Source organism: Prosopis cineraria, unplaced genomic scaffold, assembly GCF_029017545.1.
Source record: "Prosopis cineraria cultivar Desert tree isolate PC_DT_omini unplaced genomic scaffold, ASM2901754v1 PC10, whole genome shotgun sequence".
Classification (NCBI taxonomy): domain Eukaryota; kingdom Viridiplantae; phylum Streptophyta; class Magnoliopsida; order Fabales; family Fabaceae; genus Prosopis; species Prosopis cineraria.
Genome location: NW_026555341.1, coordinates 16,395,660 through 16,421,341, shown reverse-complemented (window position 1 = coordinate 16,421,341; position 25,682 = coordinate 16,395,660). Strand labels below are relative to the sequence as shown.

At 34.0% G+C, this 25,682-nt stretch overlaps 1 protein-coding gene across 1 annotated transcript; it reads right to left on the bottom strand.

The window, feature by feature from the left end:
* Positions 1-6,132: 6,132 nt before the first annotated feature.
* LOC129322451 (uncharacterized) lies at positions 6,133-9,327 on the bottom strand. The gene is made up of 3 exons (XM_054968772.1): positions 9,297-9,327; positions 7,879-8,165; positions 6,133-6,229 (listed from the first exon to the last, which is right to left on the bottom strand). Exons 1-3 carry the CDS (start codon positions 9,325-9,327, stop codon positions 6,170-6,172), a joined length of 378 nt encoding a protein of 125 aa, XP_054824747.1. The 3' UTR covers positions 6,133-6,169.
* Positions 9,328-25,682: the final 16,355 nt, after the last annotated feature.

Here is a 25,682-nt window from a genome sequence, read left to right as displayed (position 1 = left end):
ATACTCCAACATAACTCCATGATTCAATATCCAACCAACCGGACAAATAGAAGTTCATTAAATAATGAAAAAAATGCAATATGCACAACAACAACAGTTGCAACATAAACAGGAAGAGAAATAAGAGAATTAACAGTTTAATTATCTACATGAAAAGGATTTAGAACAAATGAAGATAAGAATGGTCAACAAGTACCTCCAAGCTTTTGAGCTTCTTTTATAACTCAAGTGCAAGTGTTGTCTCGCTAGCTGCTGAAAGCTGCATCCTTGGCCACAAGCGCGGGTGTCATGAACAATGTGGTCGAACATATACGCTCATAAATTATTTCAAGGGCACGAGTGTTATGTCAAAAGCATGACTTACTTGTCGACATCAATTCCATTGTGACCATTTGCAACAATATCATACAAGAATTGTTTTCCCTGGGCCCAATATATATGAAACAAAAGTGTAAAAATGAAATTGAGCATAAAAATAGTTGAAAAATTTGGTATGAAAATGAAGAAAATAAGTCCAACAATGAAAAAAAAAAAAAAAGAAGAAGAATCCAAGGTAGCTTACTCTTTGCGAATGACGATCGGGACTAGCTATGATCATTTCTTGCAAAAAGTAGAAGGATATTAAATTTAAAGCGCAAAGTTCAGAGGTTAAATAATGTCAGATGGGCAACAAGAAGAGAGTGAAAATAAAAATTTTCTGCAGTATTAGAAGCATTAGATCTGAGGCGTGGTCGTGAAACCAGAACACCGCAAAGTGTGAACGTGCTCATCTTCAGCGAGCTTCGGCACAATAGCGGCACGGAAGAGGTAGAGGAGATCTGGACGGATGGACAGACTTAAGCGACTTCTGTAGCAGATCAGTGACTTCGTGTAATAACCCAGGAAAAAAATATAACAATTGTACATATTGTTGTAGCATTTTCATTGTGGTTATGTTAATTCTTGGGACAATTAAATTATAATATGAAGAGAGGCTCATGTAGTGGAGGTGTGTAAACAACCCATACATTAGGTCTGAGGTTCGAGTCTGCAGAAGCAGAAACGGAGGATGTTCATTTTTTCTCGTGATTTAGGCTATATGAAATTACCATTCTAGCCTCCCCCTCGTCAGATTGAATTTCTCCTTTTCTCTTCCTTATTCGGTCGGTCTACGCGTAGAGAGAAAGAGAGAGAGATCTAGAGCCTTTAGTTTTGCTCTCCATCCTTCTTCATTCCTTGTTGTCACCGGGATCAGAGGAGGCTCGCCACTGCTTAGCGACATCCAGGTGCTTCATGTCTTCCAACTCTGTTTTTCTTCTTTCTTCGTCTGCTGCTGTTCTCCCTTGTCGTTTATGTCTGAGAGGTTGCCGGGATGAGAGACCAAGTTGCCGGAGCTACGGTACTGCTGCTGTGAGCTTGGGTTGTTGTTGCTGATTTGGTTGCTGTGCTTTCTTGCGAGTAGCATTCAGCTTCCCTCTTCCCTGTTCAGCCGTTTGTTTCAACTTCTTCATCCTTGCTTTCTGTCCAGTTAAGGTGAGGAAGCTTGACGTTTCGCTTCTCTTGCTCTGTGTATATGTGAACTGGTGATTAAAGTGGCAAAATCTGGCTCCCCTGTTGCTGTCCGTGATTGTATGTGGATAATTGGAGTTGAAAAAAAAAAAAATTATGCATGCCCTCTGTTGCTGTTGTTGCCGTGCTGTTATTGGAGGGAGAAGACTCAAATTTGAGTTTCATTTTAAACATTAATAATATATATATATATATATATATGGGACATAATTTTGCAGCTAAATAAATCTTATTTTGATTGATTTATGTTAAAAAAATTATTAAGGAAAGATTGGGCGAGAATAGTTTAAATATAAAACTTAAACATTGACACCTATGATGTGCTTGTTGAAATGCTTATAGAAAGGAATTGAACTTGACTTTTAGTATTTTGAACTTTCATTTGTTTGTGGGGCTTCGATGGTTAGTAGTAAATTGTTGGATATTTTTATTGAATAATTAGAATTATACATCTTAAGTAATTGGTGCAAAGCCTAAGAGAAAATTTTACATCAAGGAAATAGAAAGGCATGGCTAAAACTTTATAGAGGAAGTCATAAGGATGAATGATAATGCTTAGGCTAACTTTAAATTACAAATTTAGTTTTGAGTTTTAGAGAACTGAACACTCCATATAGTGTTCTTCGAAAATGTAGCATTCACATAAACCAAGAGATCATTCAAGAAAGAGATCATCTAGTAACTAACTTCTAAGCTACTTTAATATCAAATAATTGTAAAGCATGAACTTTAATCCAAAAAACAATTTCCATTACTTTACTTTCCTGCTTTCAATATCAATGTTATTGATTAGCTTTCTTTCTTTTCATCAAACATGTCAATATCCACATGGACATACTTAATTTTGTACCCAATTCATAATGATTGCTAGTGTTAAACTACTCCCTTAAGATTGGCCAAGTTTCTTTTGATTGGATTATTCAAAATGCATCTAAATCAACTAATTTATTAATATTTATTTCATTTTTTTTCATTTCTGTTTTGGATAATGTATGATACTTTTCTTTTTAAATTACCATGATTAAATTCTTAGTTCCATGCTTCTTAAAATTAGCAGTCAACAAGAGTGTCCATTACATTACAGAGGAGGATTTGGTTCAACTAGTCAAGAGGGTTGAACTAGTTTATTTTGAGATTTTGAGTTTGAGTCCTAAAATATATAGTCGTGTTAAAAAAATGTCAAAAGTATTCTCAAGATACCCAGGAGGCACCAAATGATGGAACCCAAAAATTAAAAAGAATGTCCGTTGCATTGCATCAATGCAATAACCACATTAAAGGTCAAGAATTAGCAATAGAATGAAACAAAAAATTGTAATCATAGTAAATTGAAGAAAATCAGAAGCCTTGGCCATCAGCAAATTCAAGTAAAAATATTTAGTATTAATACATTCTAGTATGATAATCCATAAACAAAATTTAATGGTCTAAAAGAAATATTATAAGGATAATGTATTGTAATCCAGTATTTTGGTGAAATATAATTTCCAACTCGGTATGATAATTTTGTTACTGACACCTTTCAAACATTGTGAGGATCGTTTAATATTTAAGGTTTAGGGTTTGGGATTTGGAGCTTTGGGGGTTTAGGATTTTGGGGGTTTGGGGTTTTGGGCATTTAAGGGTTAGGGTTTAGGCTTTATCTCACCTGGATTAGAGATGGCCAGAGGTCAATGACTAGTGCATTCAAACTAGCTTGTCTTTGTTGCCCCACAACTACTTTCTCACAACCTCGTGCCTATTTCTTTCAGACCACAAAATTTCTAATGAAGATACATCCCACGTCATTGCCTTCAACATACTTGAACGAATACCACCTGTCATTAATAGAACCACAAATTGATTTTTACAATTGTTGTGATGGCCTTGAAGTTGAAGGATATAATTATAGAACCCATGAAAAATGAGACAAAAATATCCCAGTAACCAAATCTAAAATGCCATGATGCATATACATGCAATTAATCATGTGGATCGCTAAGTAGGCAAGAAAAACACAATTTCAAACATATAATATTTCAAGTTCAAACACAATTATGCATGACATTGCCTTACCACCTCTATATACCATGCTCAATATTCTAACTCACTCGACCAAAAGTAAGCTAGTTTAAATCACACATACCACCTATTAGGTCTAATAGGGGTACACCACATGTTAATTTGATCCAACACACAAACTCATGCAATTCAAATAATTTTTCATACAGAATATGTTCAAAATTGCCATGCTTTCAACTAAATAACTTTAGTCCAAACAGACTTTTTTATACACAATATAATCCCACTTGGCAACACAATTTTCCAAACATGCATACTCATTTCTTATTGGATGTGTTAGAATCAGATTAGATCTAATTATATTTTGTATCAGATCTGTCATGCCCCAAAAATAGGGGGTGACCGGCACAAGATGTGAACAACATCACACATCCTGTAAGCCACAAATTCAAGTTTTATTTCATTTGACTAAAATGTACTCAGCTTTACACTGACCTTTTTAATACCATTTATAATAATCATTATAATAATTATTTCAACATTTTGTAAAAATTTTGGCAGAACCTCCTTTGTTAATAAGATCTCCTAAATTCTGTATCACAAATATTTTTCCTTAAACATTGTATCAATTAGGAGCTCAGCTCCTTCCAATTAACAGACAAAATGTATAATAAACTAAGGACTCTAATTTATAAGTTATGTGGAGCATCTAATCATATATCTCATGACATAATACATAAATTTCATATTTACATCAATAAAACATATTTGTAGAACCAACCTCCATTCTGTTCCACAAACAACCATCATTGGTAAGCAAGATGTACAGCGGCAGTTATGCTATCTGAGATAAAAAAATTTTAAGTGAATAACGTCCCAACAATAAATAATTTAACATGAATAAAAAAAAAGTTTGAAATAATCATGTAAGTTAAATAGACAACAATTTTCATAAAAATTTAATAAACTTCAAAATAAAATGACTCTATAAAATTTTTAAATGAAATCTTAAACCATCGAAATATCATAACAAATGTTTTTATCACTTGATTTTCAGAAAACACATAAATGAAAATTTTATTTTGAAAGTGATGATTTTCTCTCATGTTTAAAAATGAATTTCAAGGGGACTTTATATAGAACACTGGTTAACAGCAGTTCTGTTAGCCCTTGGCGCGCCATGGTACACTTAACTAGTTGGGTGTGTATAGGAAGTGGTAGCCTGATGCGATAGTCAACGCATATGGAATGAAGGGATGGTTATTCATGAGGATCGTACTCATATTTGTTTCGTGGCATTGGCTGCATTTGGTTACTTACTTCCGTGGACTGTGTGTCCACGTTTATCTTCATGGCAAGAGCCGCGTTTGGTTATTTGTTCTCGTGGACTGTGTGTCCATGCTTGTTAATTGTTCTAATAAGTCTCTATTATATGAGTTTGATTATTTAGTAATTTTACATCCCATTGGTTTTAAATAGTAAATTATTTATAATTATTGATTTTGTTTATTTGTTTCCTTGCAATTAAGTGATAATATTATTTAATATGAGATTTTAATGGTTTGAGATTTTATTTAAAATTTTATAGAATCATTTTATTTCAAAGTTTATTAAATTTTTATAAACATCGTTGCCCCTTTAACTTACATAATTATTTAATTTTTTATGTTTAATTATTTACTGTTGGGACATTATTCACTAGAAAATATTTTTTTTGTCTTAGATAACTTGTACCCCTGTCAGATCATTCAAGGGAATTTATTACTGAGTTAAAGTTGAGATACTACATTGGTTCATCTCTATTTTTATCTCCAATTTTTTTATGTAAAATTTTAATTTGTATATTGTACTTCTATAAATAATATTATAAGTGCTCCACATAGACTATGGTTAAGATCCTTTCTATGATAAAGGTTTGTTGAAAAAAAAAAATTGAAGCTTTGCTATGACAATTAGTGTTAAAAGTGTTAGAAATGTCATATAACTTGATTATTTTATTAAAAAAATAAATTTTCATTTTGAAGCTTACGAGAATGAACGATGTAGTTCGCACCCGTGCCGGTCACCCTCTATCTTTGGGGCATGACAATTATATCATTTGCATCAGAATTAGATCTGATTCTCCTTTTTCATTATTTGTTTTTAAGGTTCCAAGATTATATGAAGGATTTAAGAGATTTGTTAAGGTTAAATTTTCCTCTCTCTCTTCTATATATGTAATCATATCATGTGAATGAAATCAGAGCTATTTTAAGCAAATTATTTCATGGTATCAGAGCCTTGGTCGTGCAATCAATGGCATTCAAATCAGCTTTAATGAACCATCCATGAGTCCTCAATATAAATGGTGATACTTCCAAAATGCCAAACACAGAGGGCTCAAAAGGATTGGGTTCAAACAATATTGGTGTGAACTCTCCCTTCGGAATGTTGAGTTTGGGGAATGATTCATTCTCTTTCAAGCCATGATTGTTCATCATGTCATTGTAAACAACTATCTTCATTGGTTGCAACATTCTAATGTTTGTTTAATGTAGACATCATGAAAAGTATCTCACTGAAAATCCTCTAGCAGTCATGGATGCAAATTTTGAGTCTTAGTAGGCCGAAAACAACATGGTCATGGCGTGGCTTGTAAACTCCATAACTGTAGAGATTGACAAGAACTATCTCTTAGTAACTACAACAAAGGAGATATGGGAATTAGCAAAAAGAACCTATTCGATCAGAGAAAATACAACAGTTCTCATTCAAGTAAAACGATTGCTTCGAAGTCCCTTGTAGTAGGAGCAATCAACAACACAATACTACAGTGCCCTTTAGTAGCAAATTGATCTATACAAGGCCCATGAATGGACTTGTCACAAAGATGGAGAATATTACAAAAAGCTTGTGATTCTTTGTTGGAGTTTTTCCCAATAACAACGCAGTAAGTAATCAATATCTGTTACTAATTGTGAGGATAAATTAGTCCTTTATATGGTGAACCTAGCATATGCTAAGTCGGGACTAATACATTCCCATATTAGTTAAAACCCCGCATTGTATCTAAGATATTGATGAATAAAAATGATTATGGTTTATAAACTAATAAATCCATATTAGGAGATGATTCTATTAATTAGACTAGCAGTTAATTATCACACCAGCTTGTGATATGGCCAATCTTAAGGAACTCGTGTTATAATTTCAAAATATCTTTCCATCTTTGATTGAATCTAAGTAAACATTGACATTAGTAAAATAGCTATTCTAGCAAAGTTTAGGGCCTTCTAGGATACCCATAAGTTCAGCAACAGTGTTGGGATAATAAACAAGGTATCTAGAAACTTGAAACCTTGTAATATAAAAACCCAACACCAGTGCAATGAAGACAACAATTGGCTTCAATCAATTTGGATTGTGCAGGTAGAGTTAAGGAGAATTTAAGGCCAACTCAGGCAACTCCACAAGGCAATAGACAGTAGATGAATTCTATTTTGAATGAGTCTTCAGTTTATTATATGAGGAGTATCTTTCATCAGGTCAATTTTTAATAACATAATATTTGAACTGAAGAGTAAGAGGCCAATTAATCAAACTCGTTAGGGTCCTGAATCAAGATGAAGGTGTTTTTCCTCTAGTGATAACTAGTTTTCACCTAAACAATCAAGATGAAAACGACAAGAAATGAAAAACTATTGGTGAAATGAAAAAAAAAAAAAAAGAGGGTTGATCACATATAACTAAGTTGTACTCGTGATCCTGATTCTATTTTCTATTCATCACAACAAAATAAAATACGTTCATCGCTAAAAGAATTATTTTATTCTCTATCATATATTTTCCACAAACCAACAAAATGCTTATCCAAAATTTGGCGGAAGGCCTGGAAAAGAGATACCGAGAAATAGCAAATTCAAAATGCAAGCAAAAAAAAAAAAAAAAACGAGAGGGATATGTAGACTATAACTAGGATTAACCTTTCTCAGCTTAAGAAATCAACCATTCAACCACAGTCCCCACTTAGTGCGAGTTACGATTGACATTAATATGTATCACTTAATTATTGAAATCAAATCACACGGTTGCTGTCTCTTTTATGCATGAAATCCGTGAAATTTAATCCAGACATTCAACCACGGATTCAGGATTTAGAGAGCCCGGATCTAACTACCGGACAGAGGTGATTGAAGATAGACTTCAATTGTTTAAAACAGAAACAGACAAGAGAATCCAATGCAGATCAGAGAGACAAGATGAAACCCTTTCATGTCATTCGAATTTTATTTTAACGAGAGGGGGAAAAAGAAGAAGAAGAAGAAGAAGAAGAAGAAGAAGAAGCAATACCTGATGAGGGGTAGTCTGCGGAGAATCGGCGAAGAGGCGAGAGAGCTTGTCCGTGACCTTCTCTTTCAAAGTTTGCATCTTGAAGGAGCAGAACTCAGCTATCCCATTAATGATTATGGGTTGAAAGTTAAGAAATATTGGAAGAATTAAAGACTTGGAATTGGAAGGAAAAGTACCGGTGACGAGGGGGAAGGAAAGCGGAGTGGAAACCTTGGAGACAGCTAACAACGAAAATTGGGAACGTAAAGTTTGATCAAAGGCTTGATTGGCCGGTGGGACACAGATTTCTCAATGTCATTTCTTTGTGAACTGGAATAAAGTTTTGTTTGGTACAGTCGTCTCATACGCTCGTCTTTTGAAATATTATATAATAATCTTTTTTTTTGGTGGATTATTAAATACTGTCAGCATTTAATAGCATTTAATGACAAACCTAGATTACAAAATACTGTCAGTTGGGTGGTGGTACCACTCTCTTTAGACTTATGGTTTGGATAGGACCTCCCATGAAAGGTTTCAACGAAATGAAGTGCCGTGAAATGGGAGATGTTGAGATTATAAGTTTTGAGGGCATTTGTCCGGATTATCACCCCAATTTAGTATTATCACAAGACATACTTAATTGACATTGGGAAATCACCTTTGACTACCCTAGTGAACTTATAATTTTTGATATGTTTTCATTTTAGAATATAATAAGTGCATACTGATGAATAAATAAAAAGACAAAGAAAGATGAATAGAGTAGGTACCAAGGGGAAGTATTTATAAGGAACAAAAGAGAGAGAGCCAGGGTATGTAAATTGGTTCATTACTCTTGAATAGCTTTCTGTGTACAAAGCCTGAGAACAGCTCTCTTATTTCTGGAGCCTTCTCTCTCTCTCTCTCTCTGTTTCTTTACACTTCATCTAGGATGGAATGGAAAGGTCTACCCTACTCATGATTTGCCAGCCTTAGTTTTTGTATTCTATGCTTAAGATTACGATTGCTATGGAGATTTCTTCTGATTTCCCATGAAACTAAGCTTGGGAAACTTAGACCACCATTTTTTATAATTATGCAATGAAGTTTCCTAAGGAATCTTAATTTCCTTCGGCACCTACTTTTTCACAAAATTTCAGCAACTTAATACCAACTGCATCCATGTAATTTCAGTTTTACCATCTTATTTTCTTACATATATTCAAAATAACATTTTAATTTTTTTATTAATTGCTAGGCTATCCTGATTAAACAATTCTTTGTGATAAATGTAAAACCTTTATGCCAAACACCCAAAAAATGAAGGATTTCCACACTCAAAGGAACAAATCTCAACATCAAGGCATCTCAGTGTAAGACTATATCCAACAATAATGCAGACTAAGGGTGAGCTCATTGACTCAAAAGCAGGCATGCCTAAATTTATTTAGAGTCACCTTCTTGGTTGCTGCATTCAGCTTTTTTCATGTATGAGTGCTTCAGATCAATAATTAGTGACTCAGTCCCAAATATCCTATCTTTAAAGCACTGAGAATAGCTGATGATAAGTTGCCATTGACCTTAACATAAGCCATGAATCCTGCTGTAAATATGACCAACAAAACTGAGAACAAGCTCATCTAAAATCAAATATATAACCATAATAAGCCATGAATCTCACTTTATAGACTACAAAGGCAAATAATACCATCAAAACGCTACATTCTTTATTTGTTCTACTTCGCCAACTAATGAAATTTTGCTTCGGGGAAGTTTATGATATGATTTAATAAAAGAATTAGAAGAGAAAAAAACATATACAGATGCATAATGAGTATAAATCTAATGTATCTTATTTGTTCTTAATGAAATTGAAAGGCCATATGAGTAAACCCAATCCTAAAGTCAGAGCGCAACCCAAAAACAAAAAACGAAGGTAATAAATCAAACTTTTGAAAGAGACTATATACAGGGATACTATAGAACTTTATCGACCTGATTGGCATTCTGCTGTTTCACTTTATCAGCAGACAAAGAAATAGCGAATATGCCAGCATTGAACAAATAACGTTTAGTTGGTTTGTTCAGTAAAACAAAAGGGTGTCAATAAAAGCATCTACACTCCGAGGGATTGTGCTTGAATCCATCAGCTACAGTAATACAGTTAAAGATGATACAACAGAGAAAATCAGCAAATCGAAAGATCGCGAAAAGAACCAACAAACTGACCTTGGGTTGATTGGAGATCAACACCCGTCTTTCCAAAGCGAAACTCTAATTGAGAAGATTCCCTAAAATTAAGCTTCAAGCACACAGCAAGTGAACCCTTATTTTTAGAAATATCTGATACAGAAGCTCACGAATCCTTGCCTAACTGGCCTTTATTCAGTTCCAAGCCGACAAGCGAGTCCTCAGTGTTACCCCAAGATTAAATATTGAATAATAAAATTGAGAAAGAGAAAGAGAAAAAGATCATACCTGCAGATACTGTGCTTGAATCGACACCTCATGCCACCCCACCCTCTCCCCTTATCTTGTTAGGCTGTTCGAAATAGATTAAATTTTGACAACTAAGATTTAACTACCTTTTTTCACCCAAAAAGAGACTTAACTACCTTTTTACGAAAAAATGACTCACTAAATTTGAAACATCTGAAGTTATTGTAATTTTACAGTTTCAGTTTGCTTTGCTTTATCTTTTGAGTTGTGTATATTTATTTTAATAATCTCGGCAATGCAGGGAGTTTTTTATGTCAGAATAAAACAAAAATAATAATGAAAGAATGAGCATGGTATTTGAAGGTTATGTATTTGTTAAAGGACGAAGTCCTTAAATAATACTTACACAAAGTATGTTAGAGAATGCGTGAATTTTTTATTCTCCCATTGAGGAGATTTCCAGAATTTCGTTAGCTAGATGTTTATAGTTTCATTGTCCTGGCACGTGAAGAGGAAAATTGTCTCTCTTGCATCTGTTCTTCAATTTCAGTCTCTGATTTCTTTCCTCCCCCCTCCCCTTTTCTTTCTCCCTTAAAAAAATGAGTGAATTGGGAGAAATTGCATTTGTTTATTAGTTTGATGAATACTTACCCGTATAAGTTAAACATATATTAGTTCCAGTCTTCAAAAAGATCTTGTTAGGGATATTGATATAAGCTCCCAAAGTATATTTCACCCCACAAGATATATCTTTCCATATCAATTGTTGGAGTAGCAAAGAGTGACTTTAGCCATAGTTCAGTTGGTCAGAGCAGCTAAAAGATGATGGGATTTAGTGAGACCGTCTGGTGGTGTGAGATATACATGGGAAGAATTCAAGAAGGTATTTTCGATTATTACTTCCCAGCATCTTTTCATACCAAGAACGGGAAGAGTTCCACGTATTCAGACAAGAGGATTTGGATGAAGAGGAATTCATAAAAAAGTTCAATGACTTGTCGGCCTACTCCACATATCTACAACACCACAATGACACCAAGTGGAAGGCAGAATGGTTTCTAGAAAAGATGCATCCAAAGTACAGGCTGCAAATTGCTCTGTTTAACATCATCACTTATGAGGATATGTGTCATAAGCTGAGAATAGCTGCAAAGAGAGGCAAAGAAGTAGAGGCTGAGAAGAAGAGGGATAGTATGGGAAGATTTACACCTTCTCCAGGTCAGTTGGGCAGTGTATCGAAGAAGTCCATGTATTAGCTCGAGCAATTCTGGAGCTTTTAGGAAGAGGAGTTTTAGTAGGGTTTCTCATATCCAATTAGTTCAGAGAGCATCTATACAGAGGAATACTGGGGTTAGAATTAGGCCTCCATAACTTTTAAGGAAAGCCTTGACACACCAGCTCCTGCCTTTAGCACTAGAAGGTCACCCTAGTACAGTAGTTATGGTAGATTCCATGTGGGAAGATGTTAGTCCTGTTTTAAGTATAGGAAGCCAGGCCATATTGCCAAGTATTTCTCCGAGCTACAGTTTCGGGATGAGTATTTGCTATGATTCAAGAAAAGGCTAGAACGTCACTGAACCTTATTAAAGATATTATTTCTGTCTGTGGTAATAGAATAGAAGCTTTGTTTTATTCTAAAAACACACATTCCTTCATTTAGAAGAATGTGTAGATAAGCTAAAGTTAGAGCTAAAAGAGTTACCTGTATTAATTAAAGTGGCTACGCCTTCTGGATCCTCAAGTATTACTAGCAAAGCATGTCAAAAAGTTAAAATTGTATTTGAGGATTGAGTATCTGTGATCGATCTGATTTGCATTCCCATGAAAAGGATTGATGTGATAGTTGGCATGGATTGGCTAGCAGCTAATAATGCTATGCTAGACTGTGCCAAGAAGCTAATATCTTTACTAGTGTTGTTGGTAAGAACTAGTTCTACTGAGCAACCTAGATTTTTATTAGTTATGTAAGCTGCGAAGCTGATCAGGTAAGGGTGTGATTCCTACATAGTAATTTATGCAGCTAGTAGTGTATATGATGAGGGTATTAAGAAGATTAGAGTGGTAAGTGATTTTTTTGAGATGTCTGGATTACCTTCGGAGAGAGAAGTTGAATTCTCAATAGATTTAGTTCTTGGTAGAGAACCATTTTCTAAAGCCCCTTATCAGATGTCACCATCAGAATTGAATGAGTTAAAAAAGCAAATTGAAGAATTGCTTGACAAAGGATTTATCAGGCCGAGTATGTTACCTTAGGGTTCGCTGGTGTTGTTTGTGAGAAAGAGAGATGCCAATTTACGACTGTGCATTGACTATCGGTAATTAAACAAGGTGATAATGAAGAATAAGTACCCTTTAGCCAGAATTGATGATATGTTAGATCAGTTAGCTGGAGTATTAGTCTTTTTCAAGATTGACTTGAGGTTAGGGTATCATCAGTTGAAGGTTTATGAGAAAGATATACCTAAGACAGCCTTTCGTATACGTTATGGGCATTATGAGTTCCTTATCATATCATTTGGTCTGACCAATACGCTTGCAGTTTTCATGAATTACATGAACCGTATCTTTAGACCATATTTAGACCAGTTTGTTATAGCTTTCATTGATGACACTTTGGTTTATTTAAAAATGAGGAACAGCATGCCAAGCATCTTTGAATTATCCTCCAAACTCTTAAGGAGAACAAGTTGTATGCCAAGCTTAGTAAGTATGAGTTTTGGTTAAGGGAAGTCAGATTCTTAGGCCATGTGTTGTCAGCAGACAGGATTTTTATTGATCCATATAAAGTGGATGCTATGTTGAATGGGAGTAACCTAGTTCAGTTATGGAGCTTTAGAGTTTTGTAGGATTAGCTGGATATTACGAAAGGTTTATTTGAGGTTTCTCTCATATTGCTTCTCCATTGACAAAGTTAACTTGGAAAGATCAATCTTTTGTTTGGGATGACATGTGTGAGATTTCATTTCAAAAGTTGAAAGAGAAATTGACTACTGCACCTGTATTAATAATCTTGAATTCAAGACTACCATATGAAGTGTACACAAATACTTGTATAAGAAGTTTGGGTTATGTACTAATGTAAGATGGACGAGTAGTGGCATATGCATCAAGACAACTCAAGCCACATGAAGAGCATGACCTAAATTGATAGTAGTGGTTTTTGCACTAAAGATTTGGCATCATCACCTATATGTTTTAGTGTTTAGTGTGTTCAGTGACCACAAGAGTTTAAAATATTGATGGATCAGAAGGAATTAAATATGAAGCAGAGAAGATGGATGGAATTTCTTAAAGACTATAACTTTGAGTTGAAATACTATTCGGGGAAAGCTAATATGGTAGCTGATGTGTTGAGCAGGAAGATGCTACATATAGTTAGTTTGACGGTCCGAGAACACAATCTGATGGAGTCTTTCATTAATTCTCCTTAAGATGCACCATTGAAAGCTTTAGTTGGTGCCTATACTACTATAACTAGTAGTGATTTTTGGAGAGTGTTGAGAATGACGCAACTAGAAGATGAGTATTTTCTTAAGATTTGAGAAGAGGTTGAGTCAAATCTGACTAAGGATTTCACCTTTAATGATGACAGATTTGTGATATATCAGGGTAGAATTTATGTGCCTGGTGATGAAGATTTGAGAAGGGTGATTTTGAATGAAACACACTATAGTAAATACACTATCCACCCAATAGCTATGAAGATGTATCAGGACGTTAAGTTTTATTAGTAGTGGCTAAGAATGACAAGAGATGTAATTGAGTTTGTAGCACGATGCTTGACCTGTCAGAAGCTGAAAATTGAGCATCAGAGGCTAGCTAGAAAATTATAGCCACTAAAAATACCTAAGTAGAAATGGGATAGCATTTTCATGGATTTCATCTTTGGATTTCCAAGAACTTAGTCGGGGCACGATGCTATTTGGGTGATTGTAGACCGATTGATGAAGTCAGCTTACTTTTTAGCCATCAAGATCAATGATTCTTTGGAGAAGTTGGCTAAGATTTATATCCATGAGGTTGTGTGTTTGTATAGAGTGCCTAAGAATATAGTTTATGATCGAGATCCAAGATTCACATCCAAGTTGTAGGGAGCGTTGAAAAGAGCCATGGGTACTATTTTGAAGTTTAGTATCGCTCACCATTCTCAAATCGATAAAAAAACTGAGCAGACTATTCAAACTCTATAAGATATGTTGCAATCTTATGTGCTAGAATTATATGGTAGTTGGGATAGCTTCTTGCCATTAGCTGAATTTGCATATAACAATATTTACCATTCTAGCATTCAAATGGCCCCATATATAGATCACCATTTTGTTGGAGTAAGCTGAGTGAAAGAAGCATAGTAAGACCTGACATTGTGGACCAAACCACTCAGAAAATTGAATTGATACGACAGAAGCTATTGACAACTCAAAGCAGGCAAAAGAGATATGCTAATCAAAGAAGAAGATTGTTGGAGTTTTTGATAGGTGATCATGTGTTTTTGAAAGTTATGCCAGTAACAAGAATTGGGAGATCAATTAGAGCTAAAAAATTGACTCCTAGATTCATGGGTCCATTCAAAGTCTTGGAGAGAATCAGGCCAGTTGCCTATTAAATTGCTTTACCTCTACAGTTATCTAGGATTCATAATGTGTTCCACGTGTCTCAACTCAAGAAGTACCAACCAGATCATTCCTATATGATTGAGCCTAAAGAGGTGGAGTTACAAGAAAATATGACCTACCGAGTAGAACCAGAGCGAATAGTAGATGTAAAGGATAAGAAACTAAGAAATAAGACTATTCGACTAGTGAAAGTGTTCTGGAAGGGTATGACTCCTGGTGATGCGACCTGAGAGACAGAAGCTAAGATGAGATAGCTATACCGTTAGTTGTTCCCTTAGGTATGTGTGAGTTAGTAGTTGTTTCAATGTTGGGAACAAAATTCTGAAAAGAAGAGGAGAACTATAACATCTTAAATTTCTAATCCCATGTTAATGACTGATTATATAGTGTATATGTAAACATTTTTTGAAATCTAAGATGACATCTTAATGGCTTGTTAGCTTACACAGCTTTGACTTTACCATATGAGATGGTAGTGAAAGCAAAAGTTAAGAAAGAAGCCATTGTAATAGAGAGAAAGTGGAGTGATTGGAGGAATCAATGGTTAAGGTGGAGTTTTGCCAAACTTGGCTCTTAGTTTGATAGTGTTATTGAATGGCCTTCTTCCAATACTAACAAACACTCATGTTCCTTCTTCATATTCGACTGTTAGAGTATTTTACTCATAAATAAGACCAAAGGGAAATATGTTTGAATATTTAATTAATAAATTTATATAAATTAATTTTGTTTGGAAAAATTAATCTTTTAGTCCTCCAACTTTTAAGTCACTTGTAACTCAGTCCCTCAATTATGACTCGCTGTGACTTAGTCCTTCAACTATAACTCGTCTATGACTCAGTCACTTAACTTTTGAATCACTTACAAATTAGTCCCTTAACTTTTGTTAATTTTTTTTTTCATGTTAACTTCTATCTCACATTAATGAATAAGAAGAGGGTATTTTAAAATGATATATGAGCATTTTTTTACCGAGTTATAGGTAAATCAAAAGTTGAGGGACTGAGTTGCAGCGAGTTATAGTTGAAGGACTGAGTCGCAGCGAGTCATAGTTGAGGGACTGAGTTACAAGTGAGTTAAAAGTTGAAGGACTAAAAGATTAATTTTCCCTTCTTGTTTTAATATAATTGATTTTTGTCAAAAATAATGGAAAAAATCCAGAAGCCTAATCAAACACCAATTTCTATGACGACGATGACAACGATGACAACAACAACATGCCTTATCCCACTAGGTGAAATATTGTTAATTAAAATATTCTATGACAACTCTAAAACAAATTAAATATGGGTTTCTATAATTCTTTGCCAAAATTTTCTCATGTAACTTATAAAAAAAAAACATATCATATGAATGCATAAAAATGTGCTCCCTCGCTAGATACAATAAAAAGGTTTATGGGAGGCCCTTTTGACCGATAAAAACTTTTGAAAGTGCTCTTAATGTGTATGTAAAGGGCTTTCCTAGATAGGGCAACACGAACATTTCTACATGCTTTTGCTGGAACTAGGATTTGATGTGTCAGCATTTTGAAAATACTTTATCAACATTTATAAAATTATAATGTGTGCACCATTAATGAGATAAATAGTATTAGAATTAAAGGACTAAAAATATTTTATAAACAAAATCTTATGTAAAATTAAAAGATTAAATATGTACTTTTGCTGAATTTTTAAGAAAATTAGTTTTCTTTTTAAAAGTAATTGGTTATAAAGGGAACGACATGTAGGAACCTCATAAGAAAATCAATGTTAAAATAAAGATTTATTACTGAAACATAAGAGAGTAAGTACTAAATTTGAGAACCTTGATTACGGAGAAATCCTAACTTGACATTAATATTTTCACAAGGCCCTTATTGAATTTGTCATTCTATCATAATTATATTTCCTTTTTTGTTTATATAAAATAATAATCTTCGTGTTTTCATTTTTGACTATTTCCATAGATGCCCTACCAAAATTAGAAATGGCCAAGTTGGAAGGGAACTGGGACCATAAATGTAATACTTAGTCTAAAAAGTTAGCATATATCTTTGGGACCTTTGTGAATAAAATCATAACCATAAATTTACATTGATAACCCCTACCAAGATCTTTTTAGCCATATTAAATTAGTAAACCCCATGGTTATGAATTTAAAGTAAACTTTTTTATTTTTAATCTAAAAGAAAGAAGACAAGTAAGATAATATGAATTTATCATGATTTAAAAGTGTTTTTATTATCTTAATTAAATTTATTAGGTTAAAATGAATTATTGCCTCTCATAGAAGAAAAAGGGAAAAAAAAGCTAAGTAAATACCAGACTAATATGACCAGTCTCCTAGTCTGTGGATTAAGTCTGGTCTTGTTAATTTTCGGCTTATCATTGGACTGCAGCAGACTACGAGTTGTGTAACTTAATCTTTTTCATGAAAGAGACTAGACTTTGGGTTAAATCGAAGTCTAGTCTCATCCAGTCCTTTGTGCAGCCCTACTCTTAATCAAACTTTTTTTTAAACTGAAATCAAACTTTTTTTTATTATTAAGGAAAAATTACACTAAAGGACCTCTGAAGCATCTTAATCATGAAAAAGGATCATATGATTTTGAATTCTAAATTCTTTTGCAGGACTAAAGATTAAAAGACTAAAATGAAATTAAGTTTGTTTGTGAAAAGACAAATATATCCCCAATTTGTGTTTTTTTTTTAAAAAGATCTCCTCATCTAATACTCGTGCCGGCTAACGGAGACCACTTGTTGACAACAAGTTGTCGGACCACCGCCAATCAAAACAAGTGAATTGTGGGTTCTATAATTATATCCTTCAACTTCAAGGCCATCACAACAATTGTAAAAATCAATGTGGTTCTGCTAATGACGGGTGGTATTCGTTCAAGTATGTTGAAGGCGATGGTGTGGGATGTATCTCATTATAAATTTAATGTTCTGAAAGAGATAGGCACGAGGTTGTGAGAGAGTAGTTGATATGCAAACTTTAATTTCAAGAGAAATTTATATGGGTTTTAAAAATATAAAAAAGGTCTCTGCAATTAAAATAAAATAAAATAAATGTCAGTATATTTTACTCTTTAATTTCAAAGTGATATAAAAAATCGATTAATCCAGTACAACTTTATGAGTTTGATCTTTTCTTTTTCTAATACTTTCAATTTTTCACATAATGAAAAGGGAATTTTTTTTATTTTTCAAACAATATCATCAATTTAATTACCATTCTTAATTTTAATAAAATAATTAGAAATAACTTAATAATATTTGAGAGTATAGGATGAAAAGAAAAGGAACAGTCATTAATAAAATAAGAATGATGTGAAATGAAACGGAAGAAAACACTATATTGTTTGGGAGTTTTATCAAAAAAGTAAATAATTTTATTTAATCATTATTTAATAATTATTATAAAATTAATATATTTAAATTATATATATTTATGTTTTTCAATTTCAGGGTAAGTGAGTATAAAAGAATAAGAGAGGGTCCAGAATGACGGCTTGAAAGGACATTCTGAAATTTTCTACTCTCTTTTAAAGCAATCTCTCCAACAAATGATATACTCATTCTGTTTAAAAATATAAAATATTTTTAGCTGAATCTCACATTCAGTAAATTAATTACTTACTTTCAAACTAACTGGTAATTAATATAATTATGATCCATATTTCTGAATTGAAATCACCTTTGTGACATTTATGGTCCCAAAAAAGCTTACATTGTCCCAAAGGTTTCAAAGAACAATCGCCTATAAGGCCATTATATGGACCATAAAATCATTTTGAACCGCTATAAATGAATGTATACTGTAAATATCAATGTATTTTAATTAAATATATTCAAATTTAGAATTCTGTTCATTTTCTAATTTTAGATTCATATTAACTATACTGTGATATTAACTTTACTATATAAACTAGCATTGACTCTCCCATGCTCTGCACGGGGAACATTAACGTCTAAAAATTAATCATATAAATGTTTGAAAAATTATTCATGTCATACCAGCGAAACTAAGTAACTAGTAACCACACACTTATATAATTCATGTCACATTGTACAGTATGTGAAATAATATATATATATATATATTGAAAATTAGTTGTTTTCACATTACTTGACACCTCTATAGAAACTACATTCATAATTCATAGCCAGAGACTTACATCTGTTCTCATTATCATGCAACAAAATTTTCAATCCTTTATACTTCTTACTTTGAAAAAGCAATATCTAATTATCCATGTGTAAATAAAGGCTTGGATAGTTAATATTTAATTGAGATGGATTGATTGCACTTTCTAACATTGAGTTTGTCTATATCTAACATTACCTTCGTTTTGAACATTTCCTTGTTAATTATAATCAGTATATATTGTCCCGTGCACTGCACAAAAAGCCTATACTTTATGGTTGTTAGAATGGAGCAATAATTTCATAATTAATTACTTGGATTAATTAAAATATAAAATTATTTCATTAGATTTACCTATGTGCTTGCACAAAATATATGAAAAAAAATAATAGTGCTGTGGTAAACTAAGTGAGCAATTGAGATGTGCAAGACAGTTTTTTTTTATTATTATTATGATGATGTAAATGAGACTCAATATTTCGTACACGTGAAAATAGGTAAAAAGTAGAAGCGAATGATTTTCCGGATGGAGGTCACGAAGAATGAGGAGAATTCAAAGTAAGAGAGGTGTATGGTACCGTAAGGGATTGTTTTTCTAACTGATGCTTTGACAACAAAGGGGTGAAGGCTGTTGTGGGGTTCAATGGGAGAGAATATTTTGGAGCCGATATCTTCGATCCAGTTCTGGTTATCTAATGACAGAATATTGTCAGAGTTACCACAGGATGTTGGCGGCACTGGCAGCAGACGTGAACAGCGAACTTCAAATTGCTTGAGTCATGCCTAGAAGGACACTGTCTTTAAGAACTATTCTGATACACCTGGATGATGGACCGACAGTTCCCCAGAATTAAACAAGCACTTCCTGCGACGGAGCAAGGGAACAGAATAATAAAGACTAAAGATAAACATAGATGAATAGACAAATAGAAGACAGAGGGAGGAGAGAATTGCCCCAAAAACTAAAGAGGCTGGCACACTGTTCTGTCCGCACCCATGGCTATATATAGCCCGAGGAAGGAGACATGAACATTGGCTCATAATCACCGGATTAAAGCTTCAGTTACATTCTCATAAATCACGTTTAAGCACTTGTCTGGGGGTTATGCAGATGTAAATCTCAGTTAATCCTCTGTCTAAAAACGTTGGCAGACAAAACATTTAAAATATTAACTTCACAAAATCAATTTTCAGAAGATGTTTAATGCTGAAAAACTGCCAAGGCTACAAGTTCAAATTTGAAATAGTAAAATCAAGGTTTTCGAGTAATCTAAAAATAATTATTTATTTAATTATTTTTGTAAAAATAACCCAATAAAAGGAACCCATTGCCTCTTGAACTCGCACGCAGGGGGGCGAATCGGCTGATTTCAACTACGATTCCCCTGAGTTGGCCTGTCTCATGTACGTGAGGCTACTTCTCTTCGAAGCCCATTTTACTAGCCCACTTCATTCCTTAATATATATACACTAGGAGATTCCTTCTTTTAGTCAATGTGGGACTTTGACACACACACACTTTTGACACACATAAAACAATCCACCACATGTGTCAAAAGGATCTATGTTCATATGTGTTATTCACACGGAGGATAATCACTTTGAATTTGGTGTCTGTTGACCTGAATCAAACCTGAATCAAACCTAAACTAATAAAACTTAGCACACAGAAAAGTTGGTGTAACTTCATTATTGAACCAACAGATCTTGAGCATGTGCTAGAGGTTTTATTAATCAGATTATACCCCCTCAGTCTCTACTATTAATGATGGTTTTACACGTTATCGGCCATGCGCACGCCTGTTTTTAACAAATGTTCTAAAGATTTCCATGATCTATAGGAGCGGCCTCACTCCACATTTGTATAGGTGTTTTCATCAAGTATATCTGTAATGAATACACCATCCGTAAGGACTATGAAAAAATTAAGAGCTTTTACTCAACCTCCGTTCAATGCATTCTAGCACTTTCTCAAGCCATAGGAAGGAACAAAATTCAGTGCTAGCAGAACTAACAAGTGACTTGTTCTTACCCATTGAATCTTTTTCATGGGACCTCCAATCACAAAGGTTGGATTGCCATCACCGTTAATTTCAAACAGGCTTAAGTTCCATTCCCTTTGACGTTTCAATAATAAATTTCTTCCTTAAGGGTTTAATTAATGGATCCGCTAGATTTAACTCTGATCTCACATAATCGATTGAGATGACCCCATCTTTAAGCAGCTGCCTTATAATATTATGTCTCAATCGAATATGTCTAATTTTTCCATTAAAGGTCTTATTTTTAGCCGTTACTATTACAGACTGGCTATCACAATGTAAAGACACTGATGATATAGGCTTTTCACCTATTGGAATACTTGCTAAGAAGTTTTTCAACCACTCAGCCTCAGTCCCAGACAGCTCCATGGTAATGAACTCAGAATCCCTTGAAGATTTTGTGTTGATTGTTTGTTTTGCAGACTTCCAGGTTATTGCACCACCACCAAAAGTGAATATATAACCACTAGTGGATTTTGTCTCTTCTAAATCCAAAATCCAGTTAGCATCATTATATCCTTCCAATACAATGGGAAATTCACTATACAATATATCATAATTCATGGTACCTCTCAAATATCTCAAAACTCTCACCAGAGCCTCCCAGTGTTTACTGCCTGGACAGTGGGTATATCTGCTCAATCTGCCTACAGCATAAGCTATATTAGGCCTAGTAAAGTTCATCAAATGCAACAGACTCCCAATAATCTGTGTATACTAGATTGAGCAACTGAGTCACCCTTGTGTTTTTTTAATTGCACACTCGAATCATAAGGAGTACTCAGAGGAGCATCTTCAAGATGTCTAAACTTTCTGAGAATTTTCTCAACATAATGTTCTTGGAAAGCAAGATTCCATTTTCATTCCTTATGACTTTTACACCCAAGATTACCTTGGCTTCACCCATATCTTTCATATCAAAATTTGAAGAAAGAAAATTTTTTATTTCATTAACAACACACATACTAGAGCCAAAAATTAGCATATCATCCACATACAAGCATATAATCACACAATCATTATTCACAAACTTTGTATAAACACATCTTTCTACTTCAACAGTAGAAAATCCACCAGTTGTCAAAACTTGATCAAGTTTCTCATGCCATTGCTTAGGCGCTTGTTTTAAGCCATACAAAAGACTTTACAAATTTACAAACTTTATTTTCTTGCCCAGGAATCACACATCCCTCAGGCTGTACCATGTAAATTTTTCTTCAAATCACCATTTAAAAAAGTGGTTTTAACATCTATTTGGTGAACAAAAAGTTTGTAAATTGAAGTCAAAGCAATAAGAACTTTATAAAAGAGATTCTAGTCACAGGAGAAAATGTGTCAAAATAATCTATTTTTTTTTAGTAAAACCTTTGGCCACAAGCCTTGCTTTATACTTACCAATTAAACCATTTGGAAAGTATTTTTTCTTAAAAATCTATTTACACCCAATAGCCTTAGCTCCTTAGGGCAAATTTGATAAAACCTAAGTTTTATTTTTCCTTAAAGAATCAATTTCAATTGCTTCTTTCCAAAATTTGGCATCAGGAGAAGAAATAGCTTCATAAAAATTTAACGGTTCATCTTGTACTAGATAAGTGTAAAAATCATCTCCAAAACTTGTTTCTTTCCTTTACTTTTTATTTTTCCTTAAAACCAAATTCTCATTTAAATTTTGTTCTAACTCTAAATTCTCAACAGGTTTAGAAACATGCTTAATTTTCAAGGGAAAAATATGTTCAAAAAATTTAGCATCCTTAGTCTCTACAATTGTATTTTGGTCTAAAATATCACTTTTTAAAACTAAAAAGCGATATGCTGTACTTTGTTCAGCATACCCAATAAATATACAATTAGAAGTTTTAGAACCAATTTTTCTCTTTTTAGGGTCAGGTAATAAAACTTTTGCAAGATACCCCACACTTTTAAATATTTTAAATTTAGGATAAATCCTTTCCATAACTCATAAGGTGTTTTTTTTGTTTTCTTATGAGGTATCCTATTTTGTAAAAAATATGCAAACAAAATAGCTTCACCTTACAAGTTATCAGGGGCAGAAGAACTCATAAGCAAAGCATTCATCATTTCTTTTAATGTTTTATTTTTTCTTTCTGCAACACCATTAGACTCGGGAGAATAAGGAGGTGTTATCACATGTATAATTCCTTCTTTTTCACAAAATCATTTAACAAAACATATTCTCCTCCTCTATCCTATCTAACCCTTGTAATTCGTTTGTTTAACTGATTCTCAACCTCTGTTTTATATAAAAAGAAATTTTTCAAAAGCCTCATCTTTGTTTCTTAACAAGTATACTTTAGTATATCTTAAAAAATTATCAATAAAAGTGATATAATATTTTTTTACCACCTCTAAACATGGTTTGTTTTAAGTCACCTAAATCTTTGTGAATTAAAGATAGTAATTCAGATTCTCTTTGACTAGAAAAATGAGTTTTTTACTTTGTTTAGTTTCTACACATACTTCACATTTTTCAAAATCATTATTTTTAATTTCAAAAAGTAGTCCAAGTTGTCGCATCCTATTTATATAACCTTTACTAGCGTGACCTAGTCTAGCATGCCACAAATCAAAGGAATCAACTATATAAACAGGCATATACTCAGAAGATTCAGTCTTATTCATTTCATCAACATTCAAAACAAATAGTCCCTGATTACAATACCCTTTGCCTACAAACACATTATTTTTTGTCATTACAATCTTGTTAGATTCAAATGATACTTTAACCCCAAATTTCCCTAAAAGAGAAACTAACACTAAGTTTGCTCTAACTTCAGGTACATGTAGAACATCGTTTAGAGCCAGAGTCTTTTCTGATGTGAGCTTTAAGACCACTTTCCCTTTTCCTTAAACTTCGGCAGTTCGAGAATCAGCAAGGTAAACATGGTCTTCCCCTTCCTTTACAGGATTATAGGTGGTAAACATCTCTTGACTAGCACATATGTGCCTGGTAGCACTGGAGTCTACCACCCATTTTTCACATCAGAAATCAAGAGAGCTTGTGACACCACTGCAACAATGATGTCATCATCATTGTCACCATCTCGTTGTACCAAATTTACATTTAGCTTTCAAGACTTATCACGGTTTACTCTCTTCCTACACACGTATTGCCTTGCGGTTGGTGTCTTCAATGATGATGTGAGTGATCAAGTCAGTTAAGGATAGCTGCTTCTGTTTGTGTTTCAACTGCTGTTTGTAGTCAAACCATGATTCTGGCAGCTTCTCAATCAGTATCCTAACAATGAACTCGTCTAGAAGGTTGATGTTTTTAACACGAAGCTCCTCCAGCAGCTTATGATATTCGTTGATTTGCTCCTTCACATCCTTGTTCTCGGTCATCTCCCATTTGTAGTAGTTGCCCACAATGAACTTTTATTGCCGGCATCCTCAGCAGTGTACTTTATCACCAGGGACTCCTATATCTTACAAGCTTCCTTGTAGACACAGTAGACATCGAACAAATCATTAAATAAAATGCTAATGATAGTGTGTCGGCATACCTTATTTGCATGAGCCTATGCAACTCTTGGGCTTGATCAGTATCAGCAGGAGGCTCGGATTAAGCAAGAGTAGCCGCCACACTATGCATGTCAAGAACGGTGAAGACTCGTTCCTACCACTATTTGAAGTTCCTATCGTCAAAGACTTCTATCTTTGATATGTCTAGGAACAGCCTCGGTAGGGGGATGGCAGCAGCAGCAGGGACGCACTGACCTCTAGCCGAACCACTTGGCACACCTTCGGGAGTGACATTCTTAGCACTATTGGTTGCCATTAGGTTGACTAGTTCTTAAGATTATTGGCAGCACCGGTGGCAGATGTGAACAGCGAACTTCAAATTGCTTGAGTCGTGCCCAGAAGGACACTGTCCTTAAGAACTATTCCAGCACACCTGGACGACGGACCGGCAGTTCCCCAAAATTAAACAAGCACTTCTTACGGTGGAGCAAGGGAATAAAATAACAGAGACTAAAGGTAAACACAGACGAATAGACGAATAGAAGACAGAGGGAGGAAAGAATTGCCCCGAAAACTAAAGTGGCTGGCACACTGTTCTGTCCGCACCTATGGCTATATATAGCTGGAGAAAGGAGACATGAACATTGGCTCATAATCACTGAATTAAAGCTTCGGTTACATTCTCATAAATCACGTTTAAGCACTTGTTTGGGGGTTACGCCGACATAAATCTCAGTTAATCCTATGTCTGAAAATGTTGGCAGACAAAACGTTTAAAATATTAACTTCACAAAATTAGTTTTTAGAAGAGGTTTAATGCTGAAAAACTGCCAAGGCTTCAAGTTTAAATTTGAAACAGTAAAATCAGAGGTGTAATCTAAAAATAATTATTTATTTAATTATTTTTGTAAAAATAACCCAGTAAAAGGAACCCATTGCCTCTTGAACTCGTGCACAGGGGGCAAATCGATTGATTTCAACTACGATTGCCCTGAGTTGGCCTGTCTCATGTGTGCAAGGCCACTTCTCCTCAAAGCCCATTTTACTAGACCACTTCATTCCTTAGTATATATACACTAGGAGATTCCTTCTTTTAGTCAATGTGGGACTTTGACACACACACACTTTTGACACA

Coding starts and splice junctions, on each gene's coding strand:
- LOC129322451 (XM_054968772.1), bottom strand. CDS start 9,327: ATGAAAAAAGCTGAATGCAGCAACCAAGAAG. Junction 8,166..9,296: donor TGAATGCAGCAACCAAGAAG/GTGACTCTAAAT, acceptor AATGACATTGAG/AAATCTGTGTCCCACCGGCC. Junction 6,230..7,878: donor CGCAGACTACCCCTCATCAG/GTATTGCTTCTT, acceptor CCTTTGTTGTAG/TTACTAAGAGATAGTTCTTG.